We start from the raw sequence: 23,654 nt of genomic DNA, 5'->3' as shown, positions 1-23,654 counted from the left end.
AAAAATCCATGGAGCAGGGATGTAAATTAGACAAGAATATCTCCGATTGAGCGTTGTGTTGCTGGATGTAATAATGTACATAGTGGTCGTCATTTACTCCCGACATCTGAGCCGCTGAAGATGCAGTGGATTACGTTTGTTTGTGAAGGGAATGCGCCTCCCGATCTACATATATCCGCGTATGTTCGCACGAATCATTCATTATTTCATCATTTTTTATGAATCTTTGTGATCGCCTTTCCTAATGATATACTAGTTAGCAAGTTTAGCGGCTAAAGGCGCCTTAATGCGGCTAAAGTAAACAGGCTCGTCACTCCACAGAGAGAAGAGAGGGGCGGGGCGAACAGAGCTCATTTGCATTTAAAGCAGCCTCGACCAGAATGGGTTGATTTTTGCAGAGCTGATTTTGACAAGGTAAAAAGGGTGTTGTTTTACACAACCATTGAGAATTTTTAACCAAATTATATTATAGACGTTTCATTAAGACCCTAAAGAATCATATCAACTTGTGGAAAATGGGCATTCGATGACCCCTTTAAGTGATTCGTTTGGAAGTCGTTGAGCAAATAAGGTAAAAATAAATGCATGTTATAAGACAATAAAAGTTTGCATGCATGTCATCCTGTTATTGGGTACTCTTAAAACCAAAATATGAACCTTTCATAATCCATAATAGGGGCACTTTATACTGAATATGCGCTTGTAATGTACTCAGAAGTTTTTTTTGCCACTAACTATCTAACTAATTAACTAAATAAACAAATATCTGGAAATTATTATTTTCAACCCTCATTCTGACCATATATGTGACCCTGGACCACAAAACCAGTCTTAAGTAGCACATGTATATGTAGCAATAGCCAAAAATACACTGTATGGGTCAAAATTATCTATTTTTCTTTTATGTCAAAAATCATTAATTACGTACATTAAGAAATCAATTAATCAAGAAATTAAGTAAAGAACATGTTCCATTAAGATATTTTGTAAATTATATGAAAACTTTTGATTTTTGATTAGTAATATGCATTGCTAAGAACTTCATTTGAGAACTTTAAAGGCGATCTTCTCAATATTTAGATTTTTTTCAGCCTTAGATTCCAGATTTTCAAATAGTTGTATCTCAGCCAAATATTGTCCTATCATAACAGACAACATTAATGAAAAGCTTATTTATTCAGTTAGATGATGACATTAACTTGACACTTATGACTGGTTTTGTGTTTTTTCTGGCCCTTGTTAGAAACTTTGTATTGAATTAGGAAATTGTATTGAATGTGTACGCTTGAGCTTTGAAGTGTACTTAGAACCTTATAGGTGTATTTAAAAAAAAAAACAAAAAAAACTTGTACTTAATATAATATTAAAGAAATACAAGGCCACTTAAGTGACTAAAACAGAGTTTACTTTCATGGTTGTTTTTATTAACACGTTAGTAAACTTTTAAGTGCACTTTGTAATAATGTCAAATTAGATGTTTTACTTTATTTTGTAATGTACATGTATTTAATGTGTTGACTAACATACTAAAGTACATGTAAATTAATTAAAACTGTATTGTATTATTTAGTTAATATACAGTATTTTAAATGTGCTAAATTGCAAGTTAATCATTACAAATGTGTAATTACAAATATATTTAAATACATGACACAATAGAAATAACATTCAAATATAATTTAGTTTACCACAAATGCATGTCATTACATTCAGCAGAACACTTAACCATATTTCAAAGACAATAGAAGTCATTTTGAAATTATGTACAAAGATGTACTTAACTTCCAGAACAAAAATTGACAGATAATGTACTCACCCCTTGTCATCCAAGATGTTCATGTCTTTCTTTCGTCAGTCGTAAAGAAATTATGTTTTTTGAGGAAAACATTTCGGGATTTCTTTCCATATAGTGGACTGTTATGGTGCCCTGAGTTTAAACTTCTAAAATGTAGCTTAAATGTGGTTGAAAACGATCCCAGCCAAGGAAGAAGGGTTTTATCTATCAAAACAATCAATTATTTTCATAAAAATAATACAAATGATATACTTTTTAATGTCAAACGCTCGTCTTGCCTTACTCTTCCTAAACTGTTTTTGTTCCGGTTCATGACAGTTAGTGTATGTCAAAAATTTGTTAAGGGTGTTGAAATGATTCAATCATTTTGAAATGATTTTTGAAGTTGAGGGAGAAAATACGATCGTAGTTTTTCGACATACTCTAACTGTCTTGAACCAGAATACACAGAGTTCAGGGAGAGTAAGGCAAGATGAGCGTTTGAGATTAAAAAGTATTTAAATGTATTTTTTAAATGAAAGTAACCAATCGTTTCGCTAGATAAGACCCTTCTTCCTCGGCTGGGATCGTTTACATCCACATTTGTGATCGTTTGAAGCTGCATTTAAACTGCATTTTGGAAATTCAGACTCAGGGCACCATATCAGTCCATTATATGGAGAAAAATCCTGAAATGTTTTCCTCAAAAAACATAATTTCTTCACGACTGAAGAAAGAAAGACATGAACATCTTGGATGACAAGGGGTTGACTACATTATCTGTAAATTTTTGTTCTGGAAGTGGACTTCTTCTTTAAGTGAGCCAAAAATCACTCAAAAGTTCAGCTAAATTGCATTTAATATAAATTTAAACTACGATAGATTTTCATTTAATTGCAGTGAATGTGCAATTGAGTGTCTAAAACATTGCATTCATTTTGCACTGAAATTCTGTTAAAAGTATATAATTTCTGTAATAAGTCCTCATTTTAATGTGAAAGGTATGTGAAAGTTGACTTCTTTCCAAGGGTGATATGGCTTAATTTTCTCATTCATTGAAAGCCTATTGGACTTTGCCTGTTGTTCACCAGACAAAAACACCTCTCAGCAAGTCACATGATTTGTGGTTTCATTCATGTCTGTAGGACAAACAGTGCGGGATGAGTTACAAAGCGAAGTTTAATACTTTGGGTTAGAAGTTTGTTCAGATAATACTAACACTAATGCTGATGTTTGTTTTTGCAAAGACCACTGATGTGGTTTTGTTTGAGTTTGTAACTCTGAGATTATTGAGGTCTGCCTGAATGTTAACCATCTTAGAGAAGTTGTTGCCCCTCTTGTTGAGACAGACGCATCGCTGCTCATCTCCAGGCAACCATTAATTGGACGAGACGTGCCAGCATGAACTCAGCTCACGCTGACTCTCCCATGCCAGACACGTCTTCCCAGTGCACGCCGTATCTAATATCCCATCAAATATCTGCTCTTGAAAGATTTGGGTTTATTTTCGGCTACATAAAAGTTTTAATTATAACGCAGACCAGGTCGGGTTCACCCACATTAGAGTTGTGATTTATTGATCTGCCTGTGCTGATGACACTATTCTGCCCAAAGTATAGTGAGCTTAACTCTGAAATTACACACTTGCGCTTATAATTATTATGATAGATCATCTTAGTATGCAATCTTTCACTGTGCCGCTCTTTCATTCTGCTGGTGTGCTGTGATGCAGGCAATTTTCAGGGAATTTACCTTTCAAGATTAGTCAGAATAAGTCGCTATTAGTCTGCGTTTCAGTAAGTGAAGAACGAGAAATGCCTCAAAATAATAATTTGTATCCAAAAACAGTGGGACAAAGGTACCCGTCAGATTCGGGAAAAGGCATTCCTGTGGGAAGTGAGCAATGTTCCCGATTTAAGGCTGGGATTTCAGACACCGGCCGCTACTGTCTGCACGCTTACAGTGAAGAAAAGACGTCCTGTTTGAGAATATGTGATCACCCATCTGTAGGTTATACTTGTATTTGTGTGCAATGCAGCAACAGGTACTCTCAGTGTAATGCTGTTGCGTAAGCAAATTTTTTGTAAAATGGTTCTTGTATGCAAGAACCATTGATGTTTAGGTTTATGGAAATACAGTGTCATGGATAGACTTGTATCAAGAAAGAATTTAAATACTTAACCTAAATGCTAATGTTATTAATGCAATTTAATGAATGTAAATACTTGCATAATAATTAGGGATCCATATTAAAATTCTGTTAATTCATGTTAAAATGTTAATGTTAAAATTTCATGAAAATTTCACAGATTAAAATATATACAATTTCTGTCTAAATAAATTTAAAAAACTCTGAACATTAAAATCAAAGTGAATTTTAGCATCATGTGCCAAACATTAAAAGTTGCAGTATGGAAAAAAAAAAAAAAAAGAAAAGATAATAATAACAATTTTCAGATTTGATAAAGATTGCAGTGTTATTAAATAATTAAGGGCCAGTTCACTAAATGAGGACATAAATACATGAACAATATCTGCTGAGAGTCACATTAGCATTTGACCATTCCATTTTAGGAAAACTAAGGTTATATCATATACACACAGAAATGTAAAGGTAAACACGGCAACCCGTCAAAATAAAAGTCCGGTTTAACTTGAAGGCATAGTGCCAGATATATATTACTACTATTACTACTACTACTACTAAAATTAAACAAACATTATTTTTTAGGGTATAATCACACAATATTTTTTTTTTCCATGTTTTAATTTTAATAGTAAATTCCCCTTTGTTTGCCAAAAAATGTTTGCTTAATTTTTAATAATTACAAGATAAATGAAATTAATGTTTTATGCCTTCATTTGATAACCAGAACATTTTAAATACACAACACAGAATTTCTGAGGGTAAAAAAACCTTTTGTATGCATTCAAATAATTAGACATGCTGAAACACAGAATTTGATAACAATAAAGCATATGGTGAGAAAAAATAAAACATTTCATAGGGCCCTAAACCTGTCATTTTTGTTAAACCTTTATTAAATTGATGTGAAATTGTGTAAGTTTCATGATTTTAATTCATTAGACATGCTCTTTGATTAGTAAAATTTAATTTACCATTAAAAAGGAGTTGAGAAAAATTATACCGGGAATTAATGGAATCCAGAAAAATCAAAACGGAAAAAACGGAATTTGGAAAAAAATAAAACAGAATTTGGGAAAAAATAAAACAGATTTCATAGGGCCCTACATTACTTTTTCTGATTTTAGCTTGGGCTTTGGTTGTTTGTTTTTAATAAAAAAGTTAAGTTTATCCAAAGTCATTTTTGCTTATTAGTACGGTTAAATTGCATCATTGAAAGTCAGCAGCAAAGACGCTGGTTAATAAAATGGGATTATACATAATGGATGTTTGTGTTAATTAGAATATTTAAATATTGCAGGTTTGTGTCATATTCTGAGTTTTTATTCATTTTGAGGTAGACTGAATCTGTTTTTATGCAGGTGAGATGGGTAAAAACATGTTCACATTTGTGGCCACAAAACCAGCCATAAGTAGCACGCGTATATTTGTAGCAATAGTCAAAAATACATTGTATGGGTCAAAATTATTATTAATAATATTATTTCTTTTATGCCAAAAATGATTAGGATATTCAGTAAAGATCATGTTTCATGAAGATATTTTGTAAATTTCCTACTGTAAATATATCAAAACTTATTTTTTGATTAGTAATATGCATTGTTAAGAACTTCATTTGGACAAATTTAAAGGGGATTTTCTCAATATTTAGATATTTTTGCACCCTCAGATTCCAGTAGTTGTATCTCAGCCAAACACTGTCCTATCCTAACAAACCACACATCAATGGAAAGCTTATTTATTCAGATTCAGATGATGTATTAATCTCATCTTAAAAAAAATGGACCCTTATGACTGGTTTTGTGGTCCAGGGTCACATTTAGTCATCATCATGTTTACACAGCGCACAGAATGCCTCTGCACTTACTCCTGATTTCTCAGGAGAGCTGTCAGTCAATGCATAAGAAAACAAAGTAAGGTGTTACTTATTTGAAAAAGTAGCTCAGATATTTACTTATAAATTAAAAGTAATGCAATACTTGTATTACTTGTAATGCATTACCCCCAACGCTGATTATGCATCCCTAATAATAAGTATGATGAGAAGATCAACTTCCTCTGAAACTTCATCAAAAAAAAAAAAAAAAAAAAAAGCGCTATTGATCTTTTTATTATTTATAATAATCTATTACATGTCACTCTTGGTGCATTTTGAATTAATTTAGTTAAAAAAATAATATCAGAAATATCACAGCACTATTGTGCTTTTTGTAACCTGCTTTAATCTGCGTGGATCTGTGGGTTAGATTCAGTGGATACCCAGCCCATAGAGCCTCACTGAAGTTGTGTTTGACTGCAAGATTATGGCAGATATCGGTACCATTGATCTTAATCTATGTTTACTGGAGAAGAGGCTCTGAATGCATAATTTTGGTTCCCACCTGGAATTCATGAAAGCGTCTTGAGTGGTATTTGGATAAAGCTGGAAACTATGCTTTCAATGACTGTTTAGAGGCAGCTTTGAAGAGCAGCATTGTCACTTGTGATTGGCTGGCTTGTAACCTTGTAATCTTTGGGCATCTGCAGGTTCGAGGGAATAAAGGTGACGTGCTGTATATCCTGGACGCTAGTAACCCTCGCCATGCTAACTGGCTTCGCTTCGTACATCAGGCCCCTTCACAGGAGCAGAAGAACCTGGCCGCCATTCAGGTATGACAAGATGCCACAGCCTGATAACCACAGAGATCTCTTCACACTCTCTCACATACACACCGGGCACAGATTACGTTGGCAGCCGCCTTCTAAAGAACTTTATTTGAGTGACTGATTTGGAATGCTGTATAGACGAAAAGTCACAACAAATTTGCCAAACTGATCAACAGAAAGCTGCTTGGTTTGAAAGTTTTGTGTGAGCTGTGCTTAATACATCACCACACTGTTGATACAGACTTTTTTTCTGTGTTTATTAGTAGTAGTTCATCCAAAAATAAAAATGTACTGGAAATGTATTACATTTATTCAGGCTATCCAAAATGTAGATGAGTTTGTTTCTTCATCAGATTTGGAGAAATGTAGCATTACATCATTTGCTCACCAGTGGATCCTCTGCAGTAAATGGGTGCCATCAGAATGAGAGTCCAAAAGCTGATTAAAAACATCACAATAATCCACAAGCAATGTTTCCCCTAGGTTCACAGCTTTTGGGGGGGTATAAGGACGAGGCAGGGGTGCCAGTACCCAACTTTTTTTCGGTACTTTACTCTCTGTATAATAGCAAAAACATTTATTTCAGTGAAAAAAAGAGTCCAAAACTGTCAATTTCAACATTTTGAACAATATGGCTCTACAATCTTCTCCTTTTCTTTCTTTTTTTTTTTTTCCAGAAATTTTTGTTTTAATTTTTTGATAATCAAAAAAAAAAAAAGGAATTTATTTCTTTTTAATCAAATAAAAATGAAACCCTTTAATTTTCTGGCAAACAAACAGAGGTTTACTGTTTAAATTAATACATGGAAGAAAATTTGTGTGAATATTCTGTTAAAAAAAGTTTTAATAATAATTGCAGCTTTTTTTCTACAATTAAGTGGTTAATCTGGTTGTAATATTTATTTTTTATCATGTGTTTTACTTAAATTGGCCAGAAATATAAACATATAACATATGTACATTATACTGCACAAAAGTAATACAAGAGTAATATATTTGTTTTACATGTTAATCCGTACTTTTATTTTGACAGGTTGCCATGAAGTTTCTGTGTGTATACAGTATGATATGATGCTAGAGGCCGAAAATCACTGCGAGCGTCACGTGTGCGCCATTATTTGTGTAGTAAACAAACCCTTGTTTCCGCCATTCATACATACAGAGCCAAGTGAAACATGCAGGATTTATATCTAAACTGTCTTTTTTCATTTTTAGGGCCGCCCCCCTAATATAATGGCAGTGGAAACACTGACAAGTAATCCACACCACTCCAGTCCATCAGTTAACATCTTGTGAAAAGAAAAGCTGTGTGTTTGTAAGGAACGTTCATTACTAAGATGTTTTAACATTAAACTTTTGTGAATCAGGAGAGAAATCTGCACAGATCAAGCACTGTTTACAAGTGTAAACAGTCCAAAACAGCTTTAAACAAATATGTTGGTGGATTTTGATGTGAGAGGACAACAGGAGATAAACTTTTTCACTGGAGGAAGCGTTATTATGAATTTCAGATTATTGGACTATTTTAGCCAGAAGTAACATTTGAAGAAAAGTTTGGCCAGATGTTTTAAGTTAAAAATTTCTTAATGATGTATTTGTTCCTTACAAACTCTTCTCAAGATGTTAATTGATGGACTGTAGTGGTGTGGATTACTTGTGGATTATTGTGATGTTTTTATCAGCTATTCTGACGGCACCCATTCACTGCAGAGGATCCGTTGGTGACAAAGTGATGGAATGCTACATTTCTTCAAATCTGATTAGGAAACAAACATATTTCCGGTCCTTGATTCTGATTGGATGAGCCACATTCAAAGCTGTTGTAAATTACTCTACAAATATACACCTTTGTTTACTTCTGAGTGTTGCTTGGCAACCACTTTGTTGCAGCCACAACCATTTCTGAGGAACTACATCATTTGGTGGAAGAATAATATTTTTTATTTATATCATTACTCTGTTTTCTTTGTGTGAAACCTTACTACGTATATGCAATAACTGTTTTATAAATGCAATAATCCCTGTGAAGCCATGGTTTACAGTGAATTTATAACAGCTAAGGGGCGTTGTTAGGCATGATGTGAAATGGAGTGCCTAACAGCTGTTATAAATTCACTGTAAACCATGGCTTTACTGGGCATATTGTTTTATTACCTACATCTCGGATTGCCTGAGGGCGAGTATATGTACAGCAAATTTCAATTTTTGAGATAACTATTCCTTTAATTTATAATTTCTCTCACTTGTGATATTTTTGATGGATTTTTTTTCCCACTAAGATTGTCACAGTGCAGATGCAGCCTTGCAATTTTGTTGAAATTAGCTTAAAATTATCCTAGAACAAAGCATAATTGCCTGTGTGCTTTTTGCAAAAGGCTTTGCATGAAGGGCACACCTATGATTTTCTTAAAGTGTTAACTACATAGGCCACTCATTAGGTTTTGGTACAGAGCCACAGAGTGTGACAGCAGCTTTGCATAAGGCTTTAAAACAGGAGCAGACAGCAGAGGGAATGAGATGGAGTGAGTTGTTTGTTATGTCTGGCAGTGTTGATGGGCTTTGGCAGTACCAGAGATCTGAAAACACCAAAGAGTGTGGAGATAAGAGAAGTGTAATGAGCCTTAGATCAGTAAAACACACACACACACACATACACATACACACACAGTGACATGTGGGCATGCACATATGGGCATACACATTTGAGGTCACGTGAGTTGGATACAGAAGTTGTGTAGATACCAATAGTGCAGTGATCTGGCAACCTCCAGTGCCCTAATCAGGATAAGCGTCTTATGATTCAGTTGCAATTATGGGAATATTGCTGTGATTACAAAATGATTTCACAACTCATCTTTAAAAACGCAAATCTTTTGCACTTGACATTCAATATCTTGCTGGAGGGTTCACTATAAAATTGATTGCAACAAAAATAGAATAGAAGTGTGCAGCTGCAGCGTGATTTTGCACGTTAGACGTGTTCCTAGGGTTGCATGTTAATTGTTAAACTGATAATTATTTTGCTCAAAAATTATAACAACAAATCAAAATTGTTGTTGTTTAAGAAATTTCTTCATACATTTACATACGTACCAAGAAGACATCAAATTAATGTACTTCTATCTCATCTTGTTTACTGATTTATTATATTTATTATATACACTAACACACTCTCTACCTTTTGAAAACTAGTGTAAAGAATTATATTAAAGCTAAAACTTTAAGATAATTATTATCAAATTATCAAAAGCTAAAACTGTGAAATACCTAATATTAATTAAAATAATTCCAATTAAAAGTTAATAATTCCATTTAATTCCAGTAATTAAAAGAAAAAAATGTAGAATTTTTTTTTTTTTTTTTTTAGTTTACAGAATAAAAAAATACATTTACAGTAAAAACAAAACAAAACAACAACAAAAAAAAAACATTTATGTGATTAACTGAATTAATAATAGTAATAATAACAACAACAACAATAAAAAAAATAATAATAATATAAAATTACTAAAATCAGTGTGTATATAAGATGCACAGTGTCATTTACACAAAATCAAATTTAATAAAATGTATATTTTAGTGAATAACTGTCAAATGTAAAGTGTCATGCACAGAATTCTGTGAACATCAATTTACATTATTTATTGTACATTATAAGATGATTTGTTGTTTTTCCATCCCAAAAACCATAATTTAACAATATTTTACTGTAAAATTGAGATTTGCAATTGAGTCCTGTGAGGTCTGTTACATCTTTTTCCTGTATATGGTAGAGGAACTTAGCATTAACTAATTAACAGATTTTTGCAGTAGATTTTTGCAGTCTTTTACTGCTGAAATTACAGTCATTATTACAGTCACTTTAAATATCTTAGTAAAGATAGCTAAACTCCAACATACCATTCAGTTATGCTTAATAGTCTACAGAAGCAGTAATTGTGATTTTTGTGGTTAAAATATGATTAAATGAAGTTCTATGTGTTATAATATTTTGCCCTGTTTTTTATTTTTTTATTTTTTTAAGTTAATAATGTACTAATATAATACTATACTATACTAATTCTAAATGTGACCCTGGACCACAAAACCAGTCTTAAGTAGCACGGGGATATTTCTAGCAATTGCCAACAATGCATTGTTTGGGTCAAAATCATAATTTTTTCTTTTATGGCAAAAATCCTTAGGATATTAAGTAAAGATCATGTTCCATGAAGATATTTTGTAAATTTCCTACTGTAAATATATCAAAACTTAACTTTTGATTAGTAATATGCATTGCTAAGGACTTCATTTGGACAAGCTGAAAGACAGTTTTTCAATATTTTGATTTATTTTGAACCCTCAGATTCCAGATTTCAAATAGTTGTATCTCGGCCAAATGTTGTCCTATCATAACAAACCATACATCAATGGAAAGCTTATTTATTCAACATTCAGATGTTGTTTCAGATGGATAAATCTCAATTGACCCTTATGACCTTATGACTGTTTTTGTGGTAATTATTAATCATTAAAATGTAATTTTTTTTTTTTATACTGATTTTTTTTTCACATGGATGGATGCAATCGTTGCAGTGTGTGTGTGTGTGTGAATGGGTCTCTGTTGAGTTTGAGATGTTGCCAATCTGATGGTCATTACAGCAGAATCACGAGAGGAGAGTCTGCGTTTCATCACACATGACACCTCTCTCACCATCTCCCTGTGGATAAATCTGTGACTGTGTTTTTAACAAAATGTACAGCAATTGAGCTTATTTCTGCGTGACCTTTTAGGAAATGAAGGTCTGATAAAGCCATTAAAAAGGGGTTCAAGTGTTTGGCCTTTGACCTTAATCAGGAAGCGCTGCTGATCTTACGCTTCCCCTCGTGTGAATGTCTGATTGCAGCTCCCAGCAGATCTCAGTTGTGTTGTCTGTTTAGTGTCAGACGACACCTGGATCTTTGCTTTTCACCGTCTAATGCAGTTTATGTCCTTAATAACACACACACACAGTTACTTCTGGTCCTCTGATTGGCTGAGAGTCTTTCCAGCCATGCAGTATTTTACTAGTATTGGCACGAGAACTGATAATATGTTGAAAATGAACCAAGTTAATAAAATAAACCCTGATGTTTCTTTTTACAGGATTCTTTGGTCAATAGAAAGTACAGTATAAAAGAACAGCATTTCTTCACATTGTGTCACTGTGTCAAGTAGCTGATGCTGTTTCTTTAAACAGGATGGAGAAAATATCTTCTATCTGGCTGTTGATGACATCGAGACGGATACAGAGCTTCTGATTGGCTACCTGGACAGTGATATGGAGGAGGAAGAGGAGGACCTGGAGGAAGACCAGGACATCAAAGATGAAGATGGGAACAGTAAAGAGAGCAAACACCTCAGTGCAGAAACAGGTATGTGTGTTGTGATTGAATGGTTTTATGAACAGTTTACACAGAAATGCATGATTGGGTCTACAGATAACCATCTAGATCACAACACACCACCACTTGCATTACATCATTGAAGGTACCGTCAGAATGAGAGTCCAAACAGCTGATTAGAAACATCACAATAATCCACAAGCAATCCACACCACTCCAGTCCAGCAATTCAAATCTTACGAAGGAAAAACCTGTGTTTGTAAGAAACAAACCTATCATTAGGATGATTTCAACCCGAAACAGTCACTTCTGGACAAAATATAAGTCCATAATAACACTTCCTCCAGTGAAAAAGTCCATCTCCTGTTGTCTTCTCACATCAAAATCCACCCACATATTAGTTTAGAGCTGTTTTGGACTGTTTTCACTTGTAAACAGTGTTTGATCTGTGCACGTTTCTCTCCTGATTCAGATGAGATGATTTACACTACCAGTCAAAAGTTTTTGAACAGTAAGATTTTTAATGTTTTTTTTTTAAAGAAGTCTGTTCTGCTCACCAAGCCGGCATATATTTGGTTTGTTATTTGAAAAAGTACAGCAAAAACAGTACAATTCTGAAATATTTGTGCTATTTAAAATAGCTGTTTTCTATTTGAATATATTTTAAAATATAATTCATTCCTATGATCAAAGCTGAATTTTCTGCATCATTAATCCAGTCTTCAGTGTCACATGATCCTTCAGAAATCGTTCTATTATGATGATTTGCTGTTCTATAAACATTTATTATTATTATTATTATTATTATCATCAATATTTAAAACAGTTGAGTAATTTTTTTTTTTCAAGATTCCTTAATGAATAGAAAGATCAAAAGATCAGCATTTGCCTGAAATAAAAAGCTTTTGTAACATTATACACTATACCATTCAAAAGCTTGGAGTCAGTATAATTTTTTTTTTATAAGAAATTATAGAAATTTATACTTTTATTTAGCAAGGGTGCTTTAAATTGATCAAAAGTGACGATAAAGACATTTATAATGTTACAAAATATTTCTGTTTCAGATAAATGCTGCTCTTTCTGAACTTTCTATTCTTCAAAGAAACCTGAAAAAATTCTACTCAGCTGTTTTCAACATAATAATAATAATAATAATAATAATAATAATAATAAATGTTCTTCGAGCAACAAATCAGCATATTATAAAGATTTCTGAAGGACTGTATGACTGGAGTAATGATGCAAAAAATTCAGCTTTGAAATCACAGGAATAAATTCCATTTTAAAATATATTCAAATAGAAAACAGTTATTTTAAATAGTAAAATATTTTTTAAAAATGTACAGTTTTTGCTGTACTTTGGATCAAAACAACATGTAACATTAAACTTCTAAAAAAAAAAAAAAAAAATTCAAAATCTTTTGACTGGTAGTGTATGTCGGTGTATTATGTTGTATGATAAATATGGCAGCATTATATCAGCCAATGCAAAACTTTTATCAGGCAAGCATTGGTTCATAAAGTACATTTATGTGTATGTGTTTATGTAGAGCTGGTGATTAAGAAAGAAGATTACCCATGTCTGCTGTGTGAGAGCAGCTTCCCCAGTGAAGAAGTGTTAGCTGAACATCTTCAGAGTCTTCATCAGCGAGGAAGTACAGAGGACAAAGAGTTCAAATGTCGCTCCTGCGGAAAAGAGTTTCCTGTCAAACAGGCCCTGCAGCGCCAGTCAGTACCACACACACTCACAATACACAGCCTATCAGTGTCTTATCTATTAATTATGATGTCTTGTGGATTTGCAGTGTTCTTCACTGTACAGAGAGCTCAGCTTCATCAGGAGATCCTTCAAAAGCTCATCAGTGTGTCTTGTGTCACAGCACCTTCTGTTCAGAGTCCAGGTACATCAGTCTTGACTCATTTCCATTCTCTTTTATGATCCCTTGAATATCTTGTTTAACCTTCTGGGGTCTCACTTTTTCTCGATGACCATGAAAAGAACTAAGAATAATGTATCGTTTGAAACGGCAAAGGGTCTACTTTTATTTGTGTATAGTTATAATAACAAAACAGTGTGCTTTTGTAAAATAAAGAAAATAAACAGGGTGCGCTCTCTGCCGTCTGAGTCTTTGTCTCCTTTCTTCACAGACACATAAATAAAACAACCTGAATCTCAGCAAATACTTGTCTCACAGACATGAAAATATATGTATCAAAAGCTTGAAATGTCTACTTTTTAATGAAGCAAGTCACGTCGATAACAAATATTCTCTGATAAAGTAATCCGTATGAAACCAACGCAAGCTCCAGTTTTTCCTGTCTAAACTCATTATCTCTAATGTGATCACGCCCACGAACGGCTCCACTTTTCAAATAATAATCATCCATGTGAGACACGCGGACATGTAAACGCCCACATAACCTCCGTAAACAAACTAAAGATTTAAGTTCATCCCTACTTTTTTGTTTCGTACTGATTACTTACTGATGGCTCATTATGGTGAATCACTAAATATTCATGGCCATTGTCACTCCCTCGCATACTGCCTTTCGATCAGAAAACATGTCTTAAAAAACAGGATGATTTTCACATCATTTTGTATCAAAAACTCTAGTCATCCTGTTCTCCAAAGTCTCGTGAACTAGTGTTCTGTATGTGTTTTATGGCTTTATTAGGGTGACTTAAACTTTTAGTTTTTCACTAACCCCACAAAAACACAATCATGTACATTCATGCTGCTCGCATATTATTGTAGCCCAGTTTTTGCTGATTACAATGTAAAAACCTCTCCAGGGCCCCAAAACCCCCTCAGACCCCAGCGGGTTAACTTGGAAATATGCCACATTACAAAAAACAGCATTTCATGTTGATTTTAAACTGAAATTGAGTGTTTGTGTGTGCAGTTTTGAGCAGCATAAAGAGGTGTGTAAAGGAGATGGTCGGTTCATCTGTAAGGTTGAGAGCTGTGGGAAAAGATTCAGGAGTAAAGACGCCCTGAAGAAACACAAAGGCAACGTCCACACAGGTTGGTCACACACACATGCACGCACATGCGATAGAGAGACTGAGGCGAGTGCGAAATTACCCGTCTGTAATGAGAGTCTAATCAGCGGCTGTTTAACATCTTCATTAATCTCTTCATTTCTGATCCGCTCTTCATCCCCTCTGTCTGTCAGATAAACGCTAAGCGCTCCCTCCCTTTCTACACTCATCTTTTCAGCAGACTCTCAGCGCGTCTGTCTCTCTGCCAGAAGCGCAGACATCTGAGAAAATTAGTCAAAGACCCCTAATCGGCTGATGAAAGCGCGTATCAGAATGTTTTCAGTGTTATTGTCAGTAATTATAATTGGACAGTTTAGCCACATGCAAGTGAATCAGTCATTTGCAAATGAATCCAAACAGTAAGCTAAACGATTAACTGAGTGCTTGTGGAAGTGCTTACAGCTACATTAATGATTGGTGTATGTTTTGCTATAATAAGAGTCTTTAGAGTAGACATGGAAAACAGGATTTTGCTGTTTTGAAATAAAGGTTTGATGTACTGTGTAGATGTAAACATTACAATGCAAATCTCTCTCCCTAGTCTAAGCAAACCTCTTTTCCGCTGTTTTGTTCTGTGCTTTGTGGGCTGTAAATACCAACTCTGAATTGGTTCCTTAAACACGCTGAGTGTTCAGTTTTCAGAAACTAAGGTCACATTTATCTTTGTACAATAAAATTCAGTGAGATCTCTGCAATCTGGAATTTTAACATGTGGATTTTGCACTGGATGTAAATTTGTAAAAGGAGAAGTCCACTTCCACAACAACAATTCACAAATAATTTACTCACCCCCTTGTCATCCAAGATGTTCATGTCTTTTTGTCTTCAGTTGTAAAGAAATTACGGTTTTTGAGGAAAACATTTCAGGATTTTTCTGCATATAGTGGACTTCATTGGTGCCCCGATTTTGGACTTCCAAAATGCAGCTTAAATGCAGCTTCAAAGAGCTCTAAATGATCCCAGCCAAGGAAGAAGGGTCTTTTCTAAGGGTCTTTTTTTTCGGAAAATAAAATTTTTATACTTTTTAATCACAAAAGCTTGTGTAGCACAGGTTTTGGGATGTGTGTTCACGTACTATTGAATCACGTCAAAAGGTCACGCGGAATGTAGACGGAACCACAGACCCAGTGTTGACAAAGCACTTTTACTGAGTCGGACCTTTGAGTCCTGTTCAGCAAAATTTTTTTGAGTCATTTCGTTCATTTAAGCAAAATCAGCATCATGTGACAGCCCCATAAGATGAACGAACGACTCAAAACCTGAAGACTCGAAACAGGTGAACAAATCCCAGTACAGAACCTAATAGGATGTTGCGCATGCATGACTGAACGAATCATTCCCCGAGACGACTCATTCTTCCCGAGTCACATTAAAGATTCATTCAAAATGAATGAATCGTTCAAGAACGACCCGTGGCCGCACATCCCAGCTTTTGTGCTTAAAAAGTATAAAAAATTTCATTTTTCGAAAACAATGACCAATTGTTTCTCTAGATAAGACCCTTCTTCCTAGGTTGGGATCATTTAGAGCCGTTTGAAGCTGCATTTAAACTACATTTTGGAAGTTCAAATTCGGGGCACCAATCAAGTCCATTTTATGCAGAAAAATCCTGAAATGTTTTCCTCAAAAACCATAATTTCTGAAGACAGAAAGACATGAACATCTTGGATGACAAGGGGGTGAGTAAATTATTTGTAAATTGTTGTTCTGGAAGTGGACTTCTCCTTTAAACTCTAAACATGCAAATTCACTGTGTTGACCGATATATGCTCGTTTAGGCTATAGGTCACCCAAGAATAAAAATTCTATATTTTTTTCCGCCCCAAAGTTTAATGGGGATTACAAACTGTTTGGGTACCAACATTTTTGAAAATATCTTCTTTTTACAGAATTGCGTGTTATAAAGTCACAATTACAATATATAAAGTCACAATTGTGTGTTATAAAGTCACAATTGCGTGTTATATATTCACAATTGTGAAATATAGGCATAATTGCATCTTATAAAGTCACAATTACAATATATAAAGTCACAATTGCATGTTATAAAGTCACAGTTACAATATATAGTCAGTTGTGAGATATAGTCACCACTGCTTGTTATAAAGTCATAATTGCAAAGCGTAAAGTCACAACTGCATGTTATAAAGTCACAATTACGTGTTATAAAGTCTCAAATGCATGTTATAAAGTCACAATTTCAAGACATAAAGTCTCAAATGCGTGCTGTAAAGTCACAATTACGTGTTATAAAGTCTCAACTGCATGTTATAAAGTCACAATTGCAAGATAGAAAGTCACAATTGCGTGTTATAAAGTTACAGCTGCGTGTTATAGTCACAACTGCAGTATATAAAGTCACAATTGCGTGTCATAAATTCATAATTACAATATATAGTCAAAATTGCATGTTATAAAACCACAATTGTGAGATATAAAGTCACAGTTGTGAGATATAACAGTTTCGAAAGTATGCCAGGATGCTGAAAATGAACCAATCACTAGAGAGGTCATTTACATATTTAGAGTCAATTTAAAAACACTAAATTCTTACTGTTTTTACTGCAAGAAACCCTGACTAATATTAAAGTGAATTTATTACAGAATAAAGTGCTACAACGTGTAGAATATGACCTTTTAAAGCCTTTTAAAATACCACTGCTTTCGAAACTGTTATTAATGGATCTTGTATCTACTTCCTTTTCTACGGGAAATACGTTTTAGCTGACCTTTCACCCCTGTTAAATATAGTTGTTTTCGTCTTGGTGTTGTACTTCATGCTGAACCAGGAACTGATTTATGTAAGGACTTCCTGATGTTTATTTGGAACTGATGCAGTGTCTCCATTAGCAGCTCCTCATGCCATCAGGATGTGTCCTGCTGCTCATGTGATGTATGATCTGTGTGTGTGTGTGTGTGTGTAGGGAGTGCTCGCAGGAAGTTGGTATGCACCATCTGTAATAAGAAGTGCTCATCCTCACTCAACCTGCAGGAGCACCGCAAGGTCAGATCATCCCTCCATAAATCTCCTCTTATCGTTCATCCAGTCCATCTCTTCATATTTCTTACCTTTCGCTAGTCTATTTTGGCTTTAATCTTTCTCCTCTGTCACGCCATCTATCCGTCTGTCCTTTCTCTGGCCCTTTCTCAAATGGCACCCTCAGTGCTTGCAGTGCTGCGTTCTTTTTGTCACTAAATTTATCATGCAAATCAGGTAATACAGTGAACATGCTCAAAAATCTAGCACTGAACACAATTTGCACCGCACAGTTCTCTATATTGCAGGCTGGATCTGAGTGCTTGGTTGTGAAGGATGTAGCAGTCGATTACGATTTGACATACTTTACTAGGACTGAAAATTATCTTTTAATCCATCACTGGGATCCAGACTCTTGAATCAGCTTTTGAACATATTTGAAATGATTGATCTGTATTTCTGTATGAATGTATTAACATAAAAATGAGCCATATTTTCAAGTAAAAGTATGACAATAACTTAATATGTTTGGTGCATCACTCTACTAGCACAGATATCATCAGAATAAACTTACCTTTAAGATCATCTCTGATATATGGAAGTCTGTTTCCGCCACTGAATAAAAATAACTAATAAGTAATTGTGACTTTTTTTATCTCACAATTCTGACAGTTTGTCTCGCAGTTGCAGATTTACAACAGACAATTCTGACTTTTTTCTCAGAATTGCATGATTTAAATTTGAAATTCAAACTTTTTTTCTCAGAAATGGCAAGATATATACTCACAATTGTAAGTTATAAAGTCAGAAATGTGTGTAGTTAAGTCGCAGTTGCATGTTATAAATTCAGAATTGTTATGAAGTCACAACTGTGACATATGAAGTTTAAGTCCACCAAAGTTAATCTACACCCCTGTCTGATTTGTTTGTCGGACAGAATGGCGGATTTGGCATTATAATTGGTCAGATCGCCTGTCAATCAAACTGTTTCTGAAGGGTCAGTTGCGTTATAAAGTCACAATTGCGCTATAAAATCAGAATTGCGTGTTATAAAGTCACAACTGTAATATATAAAGTCACAATTGTGTGTTATAGTCACAATTGTGAGATGTAAAGTCACAATTGCGTTATACAATCAGAATTTCATATTATAAAGTCACAATTGTGATATATAAAGTCAGAATTGTGTGTTCTAGTCACAATTGTGAGATGTAAAGTCACAATTGCATGTTATAAAGCCACAATTGTGATATATAAGGTTACATTTGTGAGATATAGTCACAATTGTAAGATATAAAGTTGCAGTTGTGAGATATAAAGTAACAATTGTGTGTTATAGTCACAATAGGTTGTTTGCAATCACGTGATTCTGAGGACGCGCGAAATGCAGCTGGAGGGCAGGAAGTGATTTTTCTCTATAGGAATCAATAGCAGAATCTCAAAATGACTGTGTTTTCAGTTGTTTATGGAAATCGGTCAAATCGAGAAGTTTTATTTCATATCGTGTATGAACATCTGCTGTTGCATAAGGAGGAAAAGGCTTGTAAACCTGCGTCTGTGGTCAGGAGGACAGTCAGATAATGCTTGTGTGTGTGAATGGTTAGTAAAAGATTAATAATATTAAGATATGAAGAAATATATAAATAGATACAGGGTGAGACAGTGAGAATTCACTCAATGCTAAATGCCACACGTACATACAATGCAAATAAGATATTATATCTGCAGTTGATTACAATTGAACCTTGTGAGATTGCGATAAATTGAAGTGAGTCACAGCCTTTTAGTGACTATATGAAAGCGCTATTTGCTCGTTTTCTAGGCTATAATCAAGAATTTGAAAAAAAGTTTTGCTTTACATGCTGCTAACAGGACCAATGGCCAAAAAACCTGTACAGCAGTAGTTTTAGGAGTGACATATATCCTGCATTCTTCATATACATGTAGGAATCACTTTCGAAAGAGTTTGTTTGCTATCAGGTTTGGGTGCATAGCTTATTTCCACCGCCTCGATGACGGGCAACTGAGGCAGCTATTTCAGTTTAGTTGAAAAATCACTCCTCTTCGTAACATAAGGATCACATCCAACATATGTTGTGATTTTCTGTTTATACGTTTCTCTTGTACAGTACAGACATTCCTCCATCTTATCCGTTCTGCTTTTTTAGTCACTCCTGAAAGTTCGCTGAATGTGCAAGGTTTTGTGGCTATTGGTCCTGTTAGCATCACGTAAAGCGAAAATTTTATTCAAATTCCGAACTGATTATAGAAAGCGAGCAAATAGCGCTTCCATATAGTCACTAAAAAGCTGTCACTCACTTCAATGTATTGCAATGTCACAATGTTCCGTTATAATCAGTGACGCTCTCGGAACTACAAATATAATATCTTACATTGTTTCTACGTGTGGCGTTTAGCATTAGGTGAATTCTCACTGTCTCACCCTGTGTATATTTATATATTTCTTTAATATCTTAACATATTATTGTATCTTTTCTTAACCATTTGCACACACGAGCATTATCCGACTCTCCTCCTGACCACAGACGGAGGTTTACAAGCCACTTTTTCCTGTGCTTTTCAGCAAATTCTTGCCTTTCTGCACTTATGAACAGCAAATTTTCATACATGATAAAAGATAATTTGTGGTTTCTCGGTTTGACCGATTTGAGCATCCATAAACAACGCAAAACATATTTTTGAGTTTCTGCTAGTGATTCCTATGGAGAAATATCACTTCCTGCCCTCCAGCTGCATTTCGCGCCACAGTAATGACGTCATGTGCAAACAACCTATTGTGAGATTTAAAGTCACAATTGCATTATAAAATCTGAATTTCATTTCAAAGTCAAAATTGTTTGTTACAGTCACAATTGTGAGATTTAAAGCCACAATTGCGTATTATAAAGTCACAATTGTAATATATAAAGTCAAAATTGTGTAATAGTCACAATTGTGAGATGTAAGACACAGTTGTGAGGTATGAAGTCACAATTGCATGTTATAAAGTCAAAATTGCGATATATAAAGTAACAATTGCGTGTTATAGTCACAACTGTCATATAGTCACAACTTTGTTATAAAATCAGAATTGCATGTTATAAAATCACAGTTATGAGATGTAAAGTCACAATTGAGTGATACAAAGTCAGAACTGCAGGATATAAAATCTCAATTCTGACTCTTTTCTCACAATTATGTCAAGTACACTATTTAGGACGAGGCCTCATCTCTTGCATCTCACTTGAGTTCTCAACTTCCTCTTTTTCTCTTTCTCTGGCTGCTGTCTGATCCATATATGTAATTATGTCCTCATCTGTTTCATTGTTTTTGAAATGCTGGAAAGAATAAGAAATGTAGCTGTCTTAGGCTCTGGTTCGCTCTTGTATGCCGTCCATCTCTCTCTGTCTCTCAGTTGGAGGTGGGCTTCATGTTGATGTTGTAAGGTTTTCCACTGGTGTGAGTGTGTACAAAAAGGTCGTCTTTTGTTTCACAAGCTCATCCCCGTGGCCCTCGTGAAATTTAAGAGTTGGGGAGTCCAGACTGCCCGACCTTCCTGCTGGCGTCAGGGTTCCTCTGCACAAAGACCTGAGGAATATCAGACAAATAGCTTCATCGCCATCTCCAAAATCACCACAAAAGTCAGAGCTCTGAAACTGTTCCTGGTCCATTTTCTCTTGGGAAGACTAGGCTGTGTGGGCGCCCTTTTCAAACATACGTACCACTTTTTAGATGCTTTGCAATGAAACCGCAACGCTGAACTTTGGCAGAACGAGTCGGGAGCGACAAATGAAGGTAATTTGATTTTCTGACTGAAGGAGGTAGGTGAAGAACCACAATTCAGGTTTAATGTTCTTACAGCTGGAATGCGTCCCAAGCTTCCACTGCTCCACCAAACCAACATCCCACTCTGTTTTGGCCTGGAGAATGCTATCGTCACTCTCTTTGCCTAAACTTGACGTAAAACAGGCACTTCCTCCTGTCAGCGTTCACTCATCAGCAGTTATCAGCGCAGCCGTTCTGAGAGCGAGCCTTTCCAGTCACAGCTGTACGGATTTGGCTTCAACCTGCGACGGCATCATCTGCGTTCACTGCTCTGGTGTGCGTTTCTGATTGTACGGCAGCGCTCTGTCTCTCTCTCTCGAGAGAGAGAGAGGAAATGCTAATGTTTCTGTAAAATTCTTCCCGCGGGTAATGTTAAATCCAAACCTGTTTGGCGCTTCTATGTCGTTTTGTTTTATTGGACACTTTCTTGCTCGAAAACAAAGATGCATTCAAATGATTTAATATTACTTTACAAGGTTTTTATAATATTTCTACCCATTATTCTTTATCAAAAGTAAGTTAGTTTAGCGCTGATCTGTTCGATTTTTAGGTAATTTATGCATACATAAGACATGTACCTTTTTCATTGCTGAAAGAGTTTTGGCATTACAGGTCTAACAAAAAATGAGACTCCCCCACAGCATGATGAATTTAAGTTTCATTTAAGCAAAATGAAGTTTAAATCTCTGCGGCCTTACTTAATTTCCTGGGCTGCCCGTTATACAAACACACAGTTTGGTCGCAGACCTTTTTCCTGGCTTTCCATCCCTCTCCATCTTTGTCTGTGTAATAGATGTCCAGCCTTCCTTTTTGCACCAGACCGTATCCATCTGACTGCAAGTCGCTCGTACCAGCCGTGTCATTTGGAAAAGCCTGCAAATATGATTTGCTCTGAGAGTGGAGACTTGAAAGCTTTCTGTAGAGTCTTTCCCACATGCAGACAGTTTCTCTATACATTTATAAACTGCCCTGAGAAGATTACAAGTGCCAAGCATTTCACAGAAAACTAAGCCATCAGAGCTTTGAATGGAGCTGCCGGAGCTGTAGCTCTGCTCTCAGTATTTAAAGACACAAAGAGAAGAGTTTCAACACGTTAATAGAGTGACATTTCAAATGAAATGACCATACAGAGTCAGATGTGTTCACAGTAGAGGAGAGTGGGGTAAGATGAGCCAGTTTAATAAGTTAGAATAGTTTATTAAAAAATTAAAATTTATCCTCATGTTGTTCCAAACACATAATACTTCTGTTTATGTTCAAACACAAATGACAATATTCTCATTTTAAACCTAAACGATTTCTGTCCCTCAACTGAATGTCCATAAGGAGTACATAAGAAGCAAACAAGTACAGTTCATCTTTCATAATTTACCATATTTGATGTGCTCAATAAATGCATGCTGATCAAGGTTTACTGTAAATGTCAACAGTGTTTATATGAATCTGCTCAATTCATATGGATTACCTTTACAATGTCTTCATGAATCATCAACATTTTGGTGCATTTTATTATACAGTTTACCAACTGGCACATCTTACCCCACTCTGCTCTGTATACAGTCAAGGTCAAAAGTTTACATACACCTTGCAGAATCTGCAAAATGTTAATTATTTTACCAAAATAAGAGGGATCATACAAAATGCATGTTATTTTTTATTTAGTCCTGCCTTAATAAGATAATTCACATAAAAGACTGTTACATATTTAACATATTTTAGACTCAAGCTTGATGCTTGATTCTTGATACTGTGTTGTTACCAGAATGATCCACAGCTGTGTTTTTTTTGTTTAGTGATAGTTGTTCATGAGTCCCTTGTTTGTCCTGAACAGTAAAACTGTCCACTGTTCTTCAGAAAAATCCTTCAGGTCCCACAA

The 23,654-nt window shown here is 34.9% G+C and overlaps 1 protein-coding gene across 1 annotated transcript in view; it reads left to right on the top strand.

Moving 5' to 3' along the window:
• prdm5 (PR domain containing 5) overlaps positions 1-23,654 on the top strand; it is a 92,859-nt gene that overhangs the window by 4,435 nt on the left and 64,770 nt on the right. The window contains exons 3-8 of the mRNA XM_051096294.1: positions 6,447-6,569; positions 11,786-11,960; positions 13,484-13,661; positions 13,739-13,834; positions 14,838-14,959; positions 17,901-17,980. Of these exons, the coding sequence (XP_050952251.1) occupies positions 6,447-6,569; positions 11,786-11,960; positions 13,484-13,661; positions 13,739-13,834; positions 14,838-14,959; positions 17,901-17,980 (774 nt within the window). The remainder of the gene's footprint in view (positions 1-6,446; positions 6,570-11,785; positions 11,961-13,483; positions 13,662-13,738; positions 13,835-14,837; positions 14,960-17,900; positions 17,981-23,654) is intronic.

This window comes from Labeo rohita, chromosome 23 (assembly GCF_022985175.1).
Source record: "Labeo rohita strain BAU-BD-2019 chromosome 23, IGBB_LRoh.1.0, whole genome shotgun sequence".
NCBI classification, from domain to species: Eukaryota; Metazoa; Chordata; class Actinopteri; order Cypriniformes; family Cyprinidae; genus Labeo; species Labeo rohita.
This window is presented reverse-complemented; position numbering and strand designations above follow the sequence as displayed.